The 15,704-nt window shown below is 45.7% G+C and overlaps 1 protein-coding gene across 1 annotated transcript in view; it reads left to right on the forward strand.

The window, feature by feature from the left end:
- The window catches only part of SLC24A2 (solute carrier family 24 member 2), a 230,521-nt gene that overhangs the window by 186,667 nt on the left and 28,150 nt on the right, over positions 1-15,704 (forward strand). Inside the window, exons 6-7 of the mRNA XM_028150743.2 lie at positions 1,412-1,510; positions 3,896-4,014. Coding sequence (XP_028006544.2) covers positions 1,412-1,510; positions 3,896-4,014 — 218 coding nt within the window. The remainder of the gene's footprint in view (positions 1-1,411; positions 1,511-3,895; positions 4,015-15,704) is intronic.

Below are 15,704 nucleotides of genomic sequence, written 5' to 3' on the forward strand. Positions count from 1 at the left end.
TCCTCATGCCTCACGAAGCCCCAGCCACGGGCGGGCCTCTTCTCCACGCAGTGTTGTCCCTCCTGCTTCCTGTGAGTGCTCCTCTGGAGCACATTCACTGCCGAGCCTCAGGTGCTTCCACCCTAGAGGCTGCCTCTGTGGTAGCAAGGCCTCTAGGGTTGTGACTAGTGGAGCGTGTGAGCAGAAAGGGCTCTGTCCCGTGTCACTTTCATCACTGGAAGCAAGCGATCTCACTCTCCTTTACAGCGCCGGTCACTCCCAACCAATCACACAAGTCACCACTACGACCACACCCCATGATTTCTGCCCACGGTGGGGGGAGGGGTGGATGCCAACCTGCCATGCCCCATCCTGGGAGACTCTCGAAGAGAAACACTTCGGTTGGGTTTGGTTAGATGTTGGTATAACTGGAAAAGTAGAATGAGGTCGCCTGTTAATACGCTGCTAAAGAACCCAACCACCAAACCAGAGAGCAATAATCAGTTTAAAATAAGGTTCCTTTGTACCTTGAATGTTCAGGGGGAGAGGGGGGAGGACAGCAGAGGGAAATCAAGGTTTAGAGAAGAAAGAAAAATGTATTATGGTTCACTAATCTCTACACTTTTGCATGCTTTTTTTTTCTCTGCTTGTTGCATGCACTTACCCATTAATTATGTCAGTAATGGAAAAGAAATGAAGCATTGTGCTTGTGGTACAGCTGTTTAAAATGATTACTTTGAGACTGGTATGTTTTCCAGCACCTTTCTCTATGCATCTCATCACCAGCAGACATCACTTGCTGTGCTCAGTTGGTCATTCCTCGCCCCAAACCCCCCCCAAATGGAATCAGTTGCCTCCCTGATGCTTTAACTGCAGCTGACTCAGCTAATTTGGAAAGCTCCGATGCTTGCTCCTGACTTGTTCAGATCCTGCCGTGTTCATTATGATACATATCTGAAAACCAAATTCAAATCCAAGGATCCCTGGGCATGACTTCCCATTGTCAACGCCATTTCTGGGATGAGCATTTAATCCCAGAGATGTGGCTGTGCCCCCAGAGCCACTCTGTGTCTTTGGAGTTGTTTTGGATCTCACAGCGGGGGGCAGGGGGGGGGGGGGAGTTTGGGGAGGATCGGTGCTTTGGAAGCAATTGGGAGGGAGAGAAGAGATCCAAGTGAAACCTTTCGTCTGTGGTCTGGCAGCTTGAGATTCTCAAATAGAGAAGTGAGCTGAAGCATCCACACAGGTAAGAAAGAGCCCTTCCCGCAGGCCACGGGCATTGGGGTTGGACAGGAAGGCGAGGGCGCTGCTACAATGCGGAGTACCTGAAGAAGCCGCGGGCCTGCTTTGCCACTGCTTCGCCATCTGCCACTGGCCTCTCTTCATTTTCCTCCTCATCCTCTTTCCTTCCCACCACTTTCTCTTGCTTCAGGGAGGTTCAGAGAAAAGGCTTCCATTCTCCACAAGATTGCCAAGAAGAAGTGCCAGGTGGATGAGAACGAGAGGCAGAATGGGGCTGCCAATCACGTGGGTGAGTGCAGGGAGACTTGGTCCAGTGCCCTTCCCGGAGTGCGTGGAGGGGAGCGGAGAGCAGGACCCAGTGCGCCCCTGACTCCGCACTGACACAGGCGCCTGCAGCTCAGCCCTGTCCTGAGTGTCGGGCGGAGTCCAGGGCCCCTGGTGGGTACAGGCCATGGGTAGACACTCTGTCTCCTGCCCTAGGGGAACTCCAAGAAGAAGAAAAGGATTCTATGAGGAACCTGAAATAAAGCCAGCTCCTAAACCAGGCATCTCTCTTGAAGACTAGAAAATCACTTCACTTTAGGGATGCCACAAACAGAGGACACACACACACACACACACACACATCATTGGCTATTTAACAAAAAGTGAGAGAGCACCTCTTCTGAAATTCTAGCCTGGTAACCAAATTTTATACGTATGACATCGCATACAGCACACCCGCTGGATTGCCAGCTGGTTTACTTGGTGACTCCTAACCGAGTGGCAGGGTCCCTGCCAGGTGCCTCGGCCACTCCTTTCTCGGGAATTCAGCAATACCACTAGCCCAGGTCTTTTCTGCTGACTTTTTCTGAGCTCCTGTGTGGCTAGATCAGGACATTCAGGCATCTTATCTTAACTTGGAACATGTTCCTCCTCTCCTGTCTGTAACTGTAATAGAGCTCTCCAATTTCTAAATTCAAACTAAATTTAACCTAATCTGGATCTCTGCAATAAATGATGCCATTGCCCAAGATACTAAAATTATCTGCAGACAAAATTCAACAGTGTTGCATTCAAAATAATGTGACTCCTTAGAAGAATTTCTGTCTCTCCTGTTACCTGACTTACAGCTCAGGGGAAATCTTTGGCCAAGAAACAGTCAAGATGCTATTGGGTATGAAGAAGAAAAAAAAAAAAGCTGGAAGGACATACACTAAAATATGAATGATAGCTACTTCTTGGGGTTGGGATTATGAATTATATCTTTTTTTTTCTCCCTCTGCTTGTTTATGCTTCTGTGAACTTGGACTAATTGTTTGGAATTAACCTATCTTGCTTTTATAGCCTAAAAATGCAAAGCCACAGCACAAAAGTCTAATTGCACAGGCTGAGTTTTGCTTCTGATATGTAAGTTCGATTACACAAGCTATTTTCCTGCACCACTTGTTGATTTTTGTGGAATGAGGCAGCTTGCAGTACAAGACTTAGATGCCTGCGTTCAGTCCCAGTCCTTCTCCTAATGACTGGCTGACCTTAGACTTGGGTTTAACCCTTCATGAGAAGGTAGGACACATAACTCCAAGGATGCTTCCTGTGCAGACTGGGTCTCTGAACAACTTTGTAACTAAAAAAAAAAAAAATAGTTACAAAGTGTATGTCCAAAATTTTTTCGAAGTGAGTCCAAGTTTTTTTCACACGTCCTTTGGTGCTGAGACCCCAGCCTGCCATGTAAAAGCACGGCGTCAGCTAAGACGCACTGGGTTAGGTATCGTGCCTGAGAGGTTGTTTCTTCTCATCTGTTCATGTCTTTCCTTGGGCATCTTAACTCCACTTTGGTACCCAGCACCCTGCGTTGCTAGGGTCAAGTTTGACCATCGGAGGCCTATCCTAAAGTTGTATTACTTCAGCCAATAGACTCCAAAGCAGAGTTTTTCTATTCCGCCATGCTTAGTATTTTTTAGTTTACTAGTAAATAACTGGGCCAAGCTTCTGGGATAAACTGGCGTAGCCACGCCCAGCAGATCGTCCCATGCATGTCACTGTCACTACCAAAAACATGGGAAGATAAAATAAATTTGAATTTCTGTGGCTTTCCGTATATAAATATTTATGCCTCTATATTTCACAAGTAAATACATAAATGAACAAACATTTCCCTATGATTTCCAAAATTTGGCCACTTCAAATCCAACAATTTTTTGTGTAACTCTCAAATTACTTTGTGTGCTGTTTTACCAGTGAGAGAAATGGTTGGTTCTTCTGAAGTTGCCAGAAAAACAAGCATTTGATCCTCTGTGAGCAGCCTGCCACTCTCGTGTCTGATACTGATGGGTATTGTGGTTCTCCCGGCGACCCTGACACTGAACCACACAGCTCCGTGGGCTCCCAAAGTCCAAGACTCTGCCCAGCACGGCCAGAGGGTCTGGGAAGCTTTTAACCTCCTCCCACTGAAGGCAGGCGGACCTGGCTGGTGCCTGCACTGCTGGCCTGGCGCAGGGGGGCTGGGTCTGCTAGGAAGCCCGGGGAGGAATGGTACAAACCTTCGCCGCGCGGTGCAACCCCAGCCTTATCTCCCCCCAGAAACCACCCTCAGTCGTCTCCCTGGGCCAGTGTTTTAGGTGTTCTTTCCGGTAAGGTCCTTACCCCATTGACGCCATTTGCTTTCTTTGTGTGTGTCCCAATCATGTCACAGAAAAAATCGAGCTCCCCAACAGCACCAGCACGGAGGTTGAAATGACGACATCCAGGGATGCTTCAGAGCCCGTGCAAAACGGCAACCTCTCCCACGGCATTGAAGCTGCGGAGGCCCAGGTAGGCTTCTTGTTGTGGCCTTGCTGGGCCGCTGGGGTTTGTTTTGTTTGTGGTGTCCTAGTCGAGCAGCACGGAGCCCGCATTCTCCCTGGAGCCCAGCTCCCAGCGGGGCGGACCCAGGCCAGGTCCTATTTGTTCCTGTGTGTGCTTCCCAGCACCAGCCCAGGACCCTGTCCAGGTACTGAATAAATACACATATTCTCTAAACCAGGGTTTCTCGGGGTGAGCTTGGAGGACTCATGCATCAAATCATAAAAATATAGATCCTGCCCCTTCCGGGGTGTCCAGTGGTTAGAGCTTCAGCCCATGCGCCAAAGGGTCGCGGGATGGATTCTCGGTCCATGGCATGTACCTGGGTTGCAGGTTCAATCCCCAGCCCCGCTTGGGGTATGTGTGGGAGGCAATCGATGCGTGTCTCTCACATTGATGTTCCTCTCTCTCTCTCTCTCTCTCTCTCTCTCTCTCTCTCTCTCTCTCTTCCCCTCTCTCCCTCCCTTCCAAAAACTCTCTCTAAAAATCCATGGGAAAAAATATCCTCAGGTGAGGATTAAGAACAACAACAACAACATGGAGGTCCCTGTACCTGATGAAACAGGACCCCTGGGAAGCAGCATTTTTGAACTTGCTTCCCAGGTGATTCATAATGCATGATAAAGCTTGACAGCTGCTGTGGTCTGATCCTTTCTCTGTCTGTAAGGTCAGGATTACGTAACAGAGAAACCACAGGTACCACCCCTCAGTGAGCCCTGTTTGGGCTCCTGCAGCTGAAAGTAATCAGTATGGTGTGCCCCGATCTACCATCCGGCGGTTCAGCCAGGGGACAGCTGTTTGGCCTTGTGGGTAGACCCTGTGCCACAGATTTGGTGCTGGGCACTTTATATGTGTTCTCACCTTTAAAGCCCACAGCCGAACCCTAGCCCTAGTTTGGCTCAATGGATAGAGCGTCGGCCTGTGGACTGAAAGGTCCCAGGCTCAAATCTGGTCAAGGGCACATGCCCAGGTTGCGGGCTTGATCCCCAGTGGGGGGCGTTCAGGAGGCAGCCAATCCGTGATTCTCTCTCATCATTGATGTTTCTATCTCTCTCTCCCTTCCTCTCTGAAATCAGTAAAAATATATTTTAAAAAATAAAAATAAAAGCCCACAGCCGAAGCTAAAGTCATTTAGCGTCTCCATGTTAGATGTATTTGAGAAAGCTGAAGCTCCGCAGGATGAAGTAGTTACCCAGGATTACCTAGCTTATAGGTGGCAGAGCCGAGATCTGATCTCAGGACTGTCCAGATATAGCACCTGCACTGCTTCCACCACGCAGCTCTGCCTCTGTACCGCAGTGGCTCAAAAAAAAAAAAAAAAAAAAAAAACAGGCAGAAAGAAAAAGTAGGTGGTACCTGTTAGATCTCTGGATCTCATCCTGATCAAGTGAATCGGAATTTCTAAGACATGGAGTCCCAAGCTCGCATTTTAATCAGGCACCTAGGTGGGTGTTTCTCAAACTTTAATATGCTTATGCATTTCCTGGGGGATGGTGTTAAAATTCAAATCTGCAGTTCTAAGGAGCTCCCCGCCCAAGGACCACACTGTGAGTAGCACTACCCTAACGTCTGAGACCCACTTCTCTAGACAGAACTTTCCCACTGAGCTGAAACGTTTACCTTTCCCTCGGAGGAGCCCGGCTGTGGTGATGCAGCCCAGCACGCTCTTCCCCTGCATCCCAGGATACACTGCGGTAGAGGGGGGCCTGCACTTAGGAAACATGCTAATGCAAGGAAGGTCTCTTTGCATAAAGGAGAGTATAAAGATGTGGAGCATATGTCATATACCTATTGGTCATTTGTATGTCTTCCATTTAAGATACCTATTCAAGTCCTTTGTCTATTTTTTAACCAGGATTTATTTTTAATTTTTTCTACTGAGTTGTAAGGGTACCTTATATATTTTGGATATTCACCCCTTAAAAATATACGTCTTGCAAACATTTTCTCCCATTCCATAGGTTGCCTTTTCATTTGGATAATTGTTTCCTTCGCTCTGCGTGTCACCATATATACTTAAATCTTCACGTCGTACATGTTACATATATAGAATTTATTTGTCGGTGATGCCTCATGAAGCTGGGAAAATCAATAGCTAAAGGAAAGGATAAGGAAGCAGCAGCTCTTTCTGCCCTTGTCTCCCTCTGCCTCTGGGCTCTCACCCTCCTGCCCAGAGCCCTGTGGTCCCTCCGCATTAGCTCAGGGGTGAGCTGGCAGAGCGGCTTATGTCCACATGGATAAGCAGCATGTGGCAGCAGGAGCAAGGCCCCAAGGACATCTGGTTGCCCTTGGTGACGGCACAGTCACAGGTGTGTGGAGGGCAGCCTGATCGCTGTGCCTCTCCATCTGGCTGGCAGAGGGACATCTGTGCCCCCCACAAGGGAGCACCTTGCAACAGGGAAGTGAGAGAGTCCCAGCTGATCCCTCTCTGAGCAAAGCTACGGTCCCCAGGTCTCACACAAGGAAATAAGACAGATCTGTTTCCCCTGACATGCTGAGAGCTCAGGGACAAAGAGCCACTGCCAACTAGCTGCCGAGTGACCTGGTAGTGAATTCCAGATCCACCAGGACAAGTTACCTAACCTTACGTTAGTCCTCATCTGCAAAGTACAGATAATACTAGTACCTGCCTCGTTAGGGTTATTAGGAGAGTTACAGAGCTAAGTGCTTCTATTTATATTATATGTTCATACTTACCATATAAATCTATTTATAAAAAAGGCTAATATGCTAAGTGTTCATCCAACCGGTCGCTATGATGCGCACTAACCATCAGGGGGCAGGCACTCTAACACAGGAGCTGCCGAGCTGCAATGACTTGGCAGCAGTGGTTCTCAGGTGATGCACCCCAAAACCAGAGAGGAGGGAGCCCGATTCCTCGCGGGGCTGCGAGATTCCACCTTCCGCCGTGGGTTATGTTGTTACTGGGGCACTGTCAGCCCCGAATCTGGTTTACTGCACACTTGCGTTTGTGTCCCACACCCTGTACAACATCAAATTTTTAGAGTGCCCTCTCGCACTCCGGGACCCCTCAGGGAATGTCGGAGAGCCAGTTTTGGCCCCATCCCCGCAGGCCAGGCCAAGGGACCCTGCTCACTCCACAGACCCCCTTTGAGCCACGCACCACCCCAGGGGAAGGACCGTGGGAGGTTGGCTCCAGGGCATGTCTGGCCCATCTTGTCCAGCCCCACCCTGCCAGCCACCTTCTAATTAATTTCCTTTCATTGTGCACAAATCTGTGCACCAGGTCACTAATATATGTATAAAATGCTTGGGGTAGTCAGGGTGTAATAAGTAAACATTTGTGGTAGATGAATCATTATGGCCCAGTGTCTGTACAAAATGCTCTGGGAGGAAAGTATAAAAGCTTCCTAGAAGAGGTAACATTTGAGCTGGGTATTGATGGGTGAGTAGGAGTTTGTCTCTCAGAGAAGGAGGAGGTGACCAAGAGGACAATATGTGCAAAGGTGTAAAACTTTAAGAGGGTAATTCATGGTTAGCGATTGGTGAGAAGGTCAACAGAACTATAAGGTGAAGAGTGAGGAGAGATCCTAGGTTGGGAGATGAGGGAAGGCCACACCAAGGAGGTGGTGTTTGAACCGGGGCTGCACTCCAAGGAGCCAGCCAAGCGAACAGCACCCACAGAGGCAGAAATGAGCTTGCTTGTTTGCGGAACAGAAAAGTCAGCGTGGCTGCTATATACAGGCGGAGGGAGTGAGGCGCGTGGCAATGAGCTTGGACAAGAGGGCCAAGCGGAACTGGCCCACCTTGTAGACGATGATAAGGAAGGTCACTTCCTTCTAGGGCAGCAACAAGCCATTGGAGGTTCCCAGATGTGATCTGTGTGGGAAAAGACCCCTGGGGCTGTGGAGTGGGATTGGATTTGGGGGCAAGAGGTTTTGTAACAAGAGTAGAGCAAAGAAAGCGCTGCAGGAGTTGAGCTGATGATGGCGCAGACCAGTGCAGTAGACGTGGTAAGAAGTGCATGGAGCCCTAACCGGTTTGGCTCACTGGATAGAGCGTCGGCCTGCGGACTCAAGGGTCCCAGGTTCGATTCCGGTCAAGGGCATGTACCTTGATTGCGGGCACATCCCCAGTGGGGAGTGTGCAGGAGGCAGCTGATCGATGTTTCTCTCTCATCGATGTTTCTAACTCTCTGTCACTCTCCCTTCCTCTCTGTAAAAAATCAATAAAATATATTTTTTTTTAAAAAGAAGTGCGTGGATTGGGAAGGCCCTGTAGGCACCACCAGGCAGTCTGAACTCCCCCTGTTGGGAGAGGTGGGCAGTGGAAGCATGAGGTTTGTAGGGTGGGAAGCTAGCTCTTTCAGAATGGTTAGGAGGCCAGCGTGGGAGAAGGCTAGATACAGGGCAGCCAGGTAAAAGCCTGTGGGTTTAAGGATCAGCAAACTATGGTCCGTGGCCAAATGTGGCCTATACAAGCCATGAGATAAGAATGTTTTTACATCTTTAAATGTTTTTCTTTAAAAGAAAAAAAAAAGCAGCAGCATATATGACAGAGACCATATGGATTACAAGGCCTAAAATATTTACTATCTGGACCTTTACAGAAAAAGTTTGCCCACCCCTAGTTTAGACCATCTGCAGTCTTTAAAAGGAAAAAAAGGCTGAAGATGCTCTTCATGTACTGATGGAATTATCTTCAATATAGGCTGTTAAGTGAAAAAGGCAACATGCCAGATTGCATCCAGCATACTCTATTTGTGTGAGAGGGAGATGACATAAGCACTTGCTTGGGATGCTGCTAACGAAACTGGGCATGCTGACCACCTCCACAACAGGGGCCTGGTGATGAGGGACTGGTGTGGGAGGGAGTCTGTTCAGTATGCAGCCTCTGTAGCTTTTGAGTTTTGAACCACTTACCTGTATTACCTATTCCCCAAAAATGTGACAACAGAAACAACAGTGGGCTAAATTAAAAGAGCAATAGGCTTTAGTGGTTTAAGAGCAGAGACTCTGGGGGCAGACGACATGAATTCAAAGTCCAGATCTGCTACTTACCAGCTGTGTGACTCTGGAGACGTTACTGAACCTCTCTGTTCTCCACGTCTCCTTTCTGTGAAACAGGAATGAAAAACAGCACCTACTTCATATCATCGTTGTGAGAATGAAATGCTCTTAACAGTTCTTGGCACACAGTAAGCGTTGGATAGGCATTGGCTATTATTAGAAGCACTTAGGAAAACGTTTTTTAAATGGCTACGGAGGCCCATGTGACAATGGCTATGGCATGGATGGCAGTGGCTAGATTTAGGTCTGTTTCTGAGGCCGGACTGAGAAGATTTGATAATAAATCGGTCATAGAGCATGAACAAGAAAAGGAGGTTGTAGATGATGCTGAGGTTCCTGAGCTGGAAGAGTGGGTGACAGGGTAAATTAGGGCTACGACTCCAGGGTTAGAAAAAGCCTGTGATGTTGGAGTGCTCAGGCCACAGTTTCCCAGAAATGACTCAGGGCATTCCTGTTGTGTAGTTTTCTTTCTTTCCCAGCTGTGTTTTTATCAAAATGCATGAATAATGAGGTGTACCTCGACTTTATTAATGGGTGTGATGTGCTCATCGCTGGGATTCTCCTGAGAGTCTAGTTCCATGTAATTAACGTGCTGTTTTAAAAACCCTATTTACAAGTGAACTAATTTTACATCGACACCTCATCCCATCCCTGAGAGCTTTCTTCCGTACAGACTTTCTGCCGGCAGCGAAGAGCATTTTAAAATATCCTCTCCCAGGGAAGCCCCTTTGCAGGAGGTTTTTGCTTCATCTGTATCTTCTGTGGAATCAAGAAAATAATGCGATTTCTTAAATGGCTATTGCTCATTATCTATTCCCATTGACTGCTGGCTCAGTATTATTGATTCTAACGTAGAGGGAGCTGATTTGAGCTGCTACTGAGAACTGACCAACCTTCAAATTTTCAGTGTTGAGAGTTTATCCAGGTTTGAAAGGCAGTTCAAAGAAATACTCTCTCCCACCCAAGAACCCAGCATTTTCTTACGTTTCAATTCTGCCCGTCTAGCCAGGAGCCAGGTGATGGCCCGTGGCTGGCTTGCTGCATGAGGCTGCCTGCCCTGCTGGGTCTCGGCCCCGGTGCCGTGTCACTGTCCTTCATGCCGAGTCACGGTCCTCCATGCAGCATCACGGTCCTCGATGCCGCCCCCTCCAGCCCTTTGAGCACACACTCACAGGGAGAGGGTAGAAGGGGAAATGCCTTGCAAATTTCGTAGATTCTGAAATCTGAAAATCTAACTTGTTTTTTTATTGTGTCCTACATTTTCCTGTGTTGTGAGGTGGCTTTTTATATGTTGCAGCTTTTATTTCATCTAGTCTCTAAAATGTCTCCCTGTCCTCAGGGAGATCAGAGTTGTCCTGACTTTGCTTAGAGTTGCTCAAATGCACCAGTGGGCAAACGGATTTATACAAGAAAAGCATATTCCTAGGAAAAAGAGAAAAGTAGATATGTGCATGTATACAAACATAGATAGATAGATAGATAGATAGATAGATAGATAGATAGATAGATGATAGATGATAGATAGGTGAATAGATAGATACAGAGATATGTGTAAAATGCAGGCTGTTTCTTATTTCCTTACTTTACAACTTAAATAGTACCTTACCATGTTCAGCGCTTCCTGTGTCCTGTCGGGAACGCATCCCTGGCTTATTTCTCCTCAGTCCAGCATTGGTCTTCATGCGACCTCCATGGAGTGTTTGCCATGAAGGCTCAGAGCGCTGGTCAAATGGTGGATGGAACGCTAGTGACTGAGTAAAGGATGAGCAGGGAAAGACGATGGGAGAGATTGTGATTTTAGATTTCTCTAAAAAATGAGTAAAGATACCTCTCTTCTGTTCAATTTGGATCACTGGGGGTAGTAAAAAAGCATCCTTAGCAAGGACTGGATTGTTGTTTAAAGTTACAGACTTCATAATCAGCATTGGTCAAAACCGTCAGCTCTGATGGGGATTTCTGATTGTCTAAGCAGGTGGTACCTACAATCCATATGATTCTTTCTTTCTAAAATAGCACTCTTTGTTAGGAAATGTTTGCGATACTACCAGAGGTGAGGTTTAACAGAGAGACTGTGAACCTCAAACCCTCCTATTATTCAAAGAGCAAGTATCTGTTCTAACTGATCAATGTGTAATAACCAGGTCCACCATTTTGAAAGTTTAAAAACAGCCAAGGACCACATATCCCAATCTCTTGAAACATAAGAGATTCTGGCCCCTAAGGGATGGAGGCTCTGGTGGGAAGTGGGGCTGTGTCTGTGTATCTGACACTACCAGGGCCCAGGGGCAGTGTTGGGGGAGAGGCCAGGCCTAACAGTGAAAGAAAAGAATATCCAAAGACTCTCTATCCCTCTTAATTTCCCAAGGTCGAGGCCATGTTAGATCTATTATTGCCTTTGAAAAGAAACTCATTAGTATCAGAGAAAACCCAACACTAACTATAAAATAAACAAAAACAGAGATTCCTGCCAAACCATAGCACACGCATTCCATTTTGGGGGGAGATAACACTCAAAGGCCTTGTGAACATATTTAAAAATAAATAGCTATGGTCCGACGCGAGTTTCTGCCTAAATTTGAATATTGACAAAGAATTATATCTTCACTAAGAATCTTACTGTTAATTATACCATTTGTCATTGTGCTTTCTGAACGTTTGAAAAACGTCTATTAATCATTCATCTAAGATACATTAAGGGCTGACTGACTATTAATAAAAAGGGGGGGAAAAAACCTCCATTACCACCCTGAGAAAAATACTGACATTAATACTACTGTTCCTGTGAGTAATTCTAATCCAATGGATAATAAAATGATGAGAATGATTTTTGAATTATTTTTTATGGTCCTCCCGTTGCTTTTATGTTGGCTGATCATTTATGATTTGTATCAGCAGGATTTACGAAGCCCATGAAAACTATGAGAAAACCAATTTACAACAGCAATACAGAAAGAAATCTATCTTGTCAGTAGGTTGCACCTCAGAATTATTTGGGAAAAATGCAAAGTGAAGGAAAGCAATTGCATTTCACCAGACTCTCCAAATGCCAGTTTACATTATAATAAATGGTTTTGGGGCTTCTGGGAAAACTGAAGTCCAGACAGCTTCATCACTCACAGCAGAATATTTCAAGACCTTGATTTCCATTCAAAGTCACGTAGAAGCAAATTAAGTTTTTTCAGGTTTCCAATACTTAGTGAAACCTTATCATTTTGTGTTTAATATGCTAAATTCTTGATGTTAGATTTTTTTTCCATCTGTATGTAAAACGAACCATAGGACAGTAACAGAAGAGGAGTGAATTATTTCTTACGACGAGGCGAGCAGAAATGTATCACTTTTTTTTTTTTAATTCTGTTTGCTGCTTAAATGTTAGCCCTGTTGGTTTAGCTTGTCCACACGGAAGGCAAGACAAATGTCTCGGATGGTGCTCCCTTCCAAAAAGAGATGCATTTTGTACTTATCTCTTAGAAAAACGTAAGTGACAGAAACATAGGAGATAAGAATAGAGTGCAGAGAATGAGGGATATTAGTAAAAAATACAAATGCAAAGACGTTGAGAAACTAAGAAAACAAACGAAGAGATTTTTCTTAAGACTCAATAAAGAATGAGTGGGTTGAAAGGCATTTAAAAATAAATTCCAGCAAGAAAAATCCAATGATTTATTTCAAAGTCAAAAAGTTTATTCAAAAATGAGATCTTTAAAAGAGATAAATACGGTATTTTGTTATGGTAGCCCAAGCAGATGAATACACTGACCATATGGATTTTTGTCTTTTTAGCTGATTTCCTTTGTATGAAAGCACTGGTGTCGCTTAAGGTTACAAAGTGGAAAGCACTCTGGAACGTGTCTTGGGAGGCACTTTCCACTTGCCAAATAGTTGTCCATTTCAGAGCCTCTCACTCTATCAAAGTGTGACTGTGCATTTCTGGTGATTTTACCTTTGAGAGTTCCCGCTCTGCCGTTGCTTTTCACTCTGCACAAATACAGAATCAAGGTGTCACAATATTTTGAGTCTCACCATCTGTTTGGGAGCTTTGTTTCTGATAGAAAGTCTACTTACAGCCTACCTCCCGAAATAAAATAGCATTTTCTCGGTAGGGCTGCGAAATTTTCCCTTTCATGTTATTTATTCATCTGACCTAGGAGGAAAATAAATTAGATTGTTGACATCACTACAGTCAGTGGATGCTCAGTAAATGTTGTATGACTGGTTAGATGAAGGAACAAAATTATTACAGTTTCCACGTTCACATCAAATAATTGAATTATAGGATGGTATTGCTGGAAGTATCATAATTCACTTAGTCAAACCACTTTCTCATGGGAAATTATTTCTCTGAATATTTATTAAACCTAATAACAATAACCAACCTTTATTGAGTGTTAACTGTGTGCCGAACGGTGTTCTAAGTGCTCTTTACGGATTATCTCAGATAATTTTGTCAGAGCGATAATGTTGTAAAAGAACAATCTGGAGCAGAAGTGGGTGTGTGTCTGTAAATCCCTTCCCCAGCAATCCCCTCATTAGGTAAGGCTCTGTCAGGGTTTCTTCTCTCCCTGGGAACCTCCCACACACGCGCTAGACCAGCATATAGACCGTTTCACCAGTTCCCCAGGAAACCTAATTGGAAAAGTAAAACACGCCACCTCTGTCAAAAACAGTATTCTTAATGCTTCCATAACGAAAGAGAACAGAGGTAGGAGGAGAAGCGGAGAGTCCTTGTTTAAAGACGATGCTGTTTTGTGGTGCATCTTCTTCGGCTGAGGTTCTGTTGGCCTTTGAACACTGAATGCCGGCGTCTGGAAATTACGCACCTTCTATTCCAGTCCTCGCTAACGTTAGCCTCTGGAAAGTTTATTGTTGAAAAGGGTGTGATCCATCTCCTCCAGTGTCCCCTTGAGGTTCATCTGAGAGGTAGCTGGTGCAGGATTACCCGCAGTTATGGGAGTCCGGAGAGACATCAAGCAATGCAATACACATAACATCTCCTCATTTTGGCCATTGGTATACTCAGCTGTCACCTCTTTCTTCATCAAGCCAGGGCTAAATTCCTGCATTTTTTTTCTTGGACAGCGATGCTACAGAACAAGACTTTCTTCTTTTTCTATATTTGAAGACATTCGTTGATATCTTAGCACTCACACTTCATTTTTTTTTTTAATTTGTACCATAGAGATATCACCCAAGGAGAAAGAGGAGGAAAGAGAACATCACAATGCCCCCTCCTATCCACACACCCCGAAATCTGCTTTCTGTTTCCCCTTCAAAGCTGCCCGGGGTGTTATAACAAAAATGCCATAGACCGCAGAGCTTATAAACAACAGAGGTTTATTTCTCCCAAGAGAGATCCGCGAGCACGTGTCAGGTGACGGCCGGCTTCCTGGTTCAAAACGGCAGTATTTTCACTGTGCCCTCACTTGGCAGAAGGGCCCACTAAGAACCAGATGTTTCCATCCGCGTTTTTATGAAATGTGCACCACTCAAACCACCAGAATTAGCCTAGGCTCAAGAAAATTATGTCAATTAACTGCTTCGTATTTGCTCTAGCTAGCATTTTCTGTTTAATTGGTCAAATTTATTACCAAATAAAGCTGGGAGGCCTGGTGTGATTGGTCATGAAGCACGTCTATACCTGTATTTTAGGGTTGAGGAATGGAGGCAGGGTAGAGCGGGGAAAGAGCCTTGGGCTGAGAGTGAAGGGAGGTCGCTCAGGCCCCGCCTCGCGCTGTGAACTTCCTGTGGCTTGTCACTTCATCTCAGGGTCCTCATCTGTCAAATGAGGGGGTGGCCTCAATGAATCAGGGCTCTTCAACTCTGAAATTCCTATTCTAAAGGTTCTGCAGAAGTCTGTGGTGGCAGTTTGTCTTTCCTGATCTACCGGTGTCCATACAGTGAATTGAATGACAAGTTCTTGGACACCGGGGTCGTCCCACATTAAAGCAGTCCAGGGACAAAGAAGCTCTGCCTCACCATGGCCTGGTTTTTAACGACTCCTGGAGCCTAAAAGGCAGTGAGATACACCAAGACCAGATGCCTACACACCACACGGGGTACATGTTCTTCGGCTAGTCCAGCATTTCCACCGATTTGCCTAAGGTCACACAGCCAGTTAGTCAGAGAGATGAGACTAATGGCAGGCGGGACGATAACTAACATTTATTGATCCCCTGGTGTCTACCAGGCGCTGTGCATCCTTCAACTGCCTGAGTTACTACCCCCAGTCTATACAGATGAATGCCTCACACATAGTCTAGACATTTCACGTGTTTTATTGGTGCCTTTTAAAAAACTTTGTGGAGTGTTGACATTATTAATATTCTTGGTGCACCTAACCAACCTCACTTGTGTTGCTCAGCGGATGTGTTTATGGCTCTCTATTCCACTCTTAGCCCCTGGGGCCCTGGGGGTGATTCCCAGCATGCACAGGACTCTGGGAGCTTTGCTGCATTTGGGCATTCGTGTGGGCATCTTTCTTGAACAACATGGAGATATACAATGATTTTTTTTTCTGCAGATATAAATTACAGAAATAGCAACAACAAACATGTTAAGGACCATTCTCTTTAAGTGGAAATAAAAATCACTTAAAACCTTCACCTTCACTTTCACCCAGCTTGACCATAG

Source organism: Eptesicus fuscus, chromosome 15 (genome assembly GCF_027574615.1).
Source record: "Eptesicus fuscus isolate TK198812 chromosome 15, DD_ASM_mEF_20220401, whole genome shotgun sequence".
Classification (NCBI taxonomy): Eukaryota; Metazoa; Chordata; class Mammalia; order Chiroptera; family Vespertilionidae; genus Eptesicus; species Eptesicus fuscus.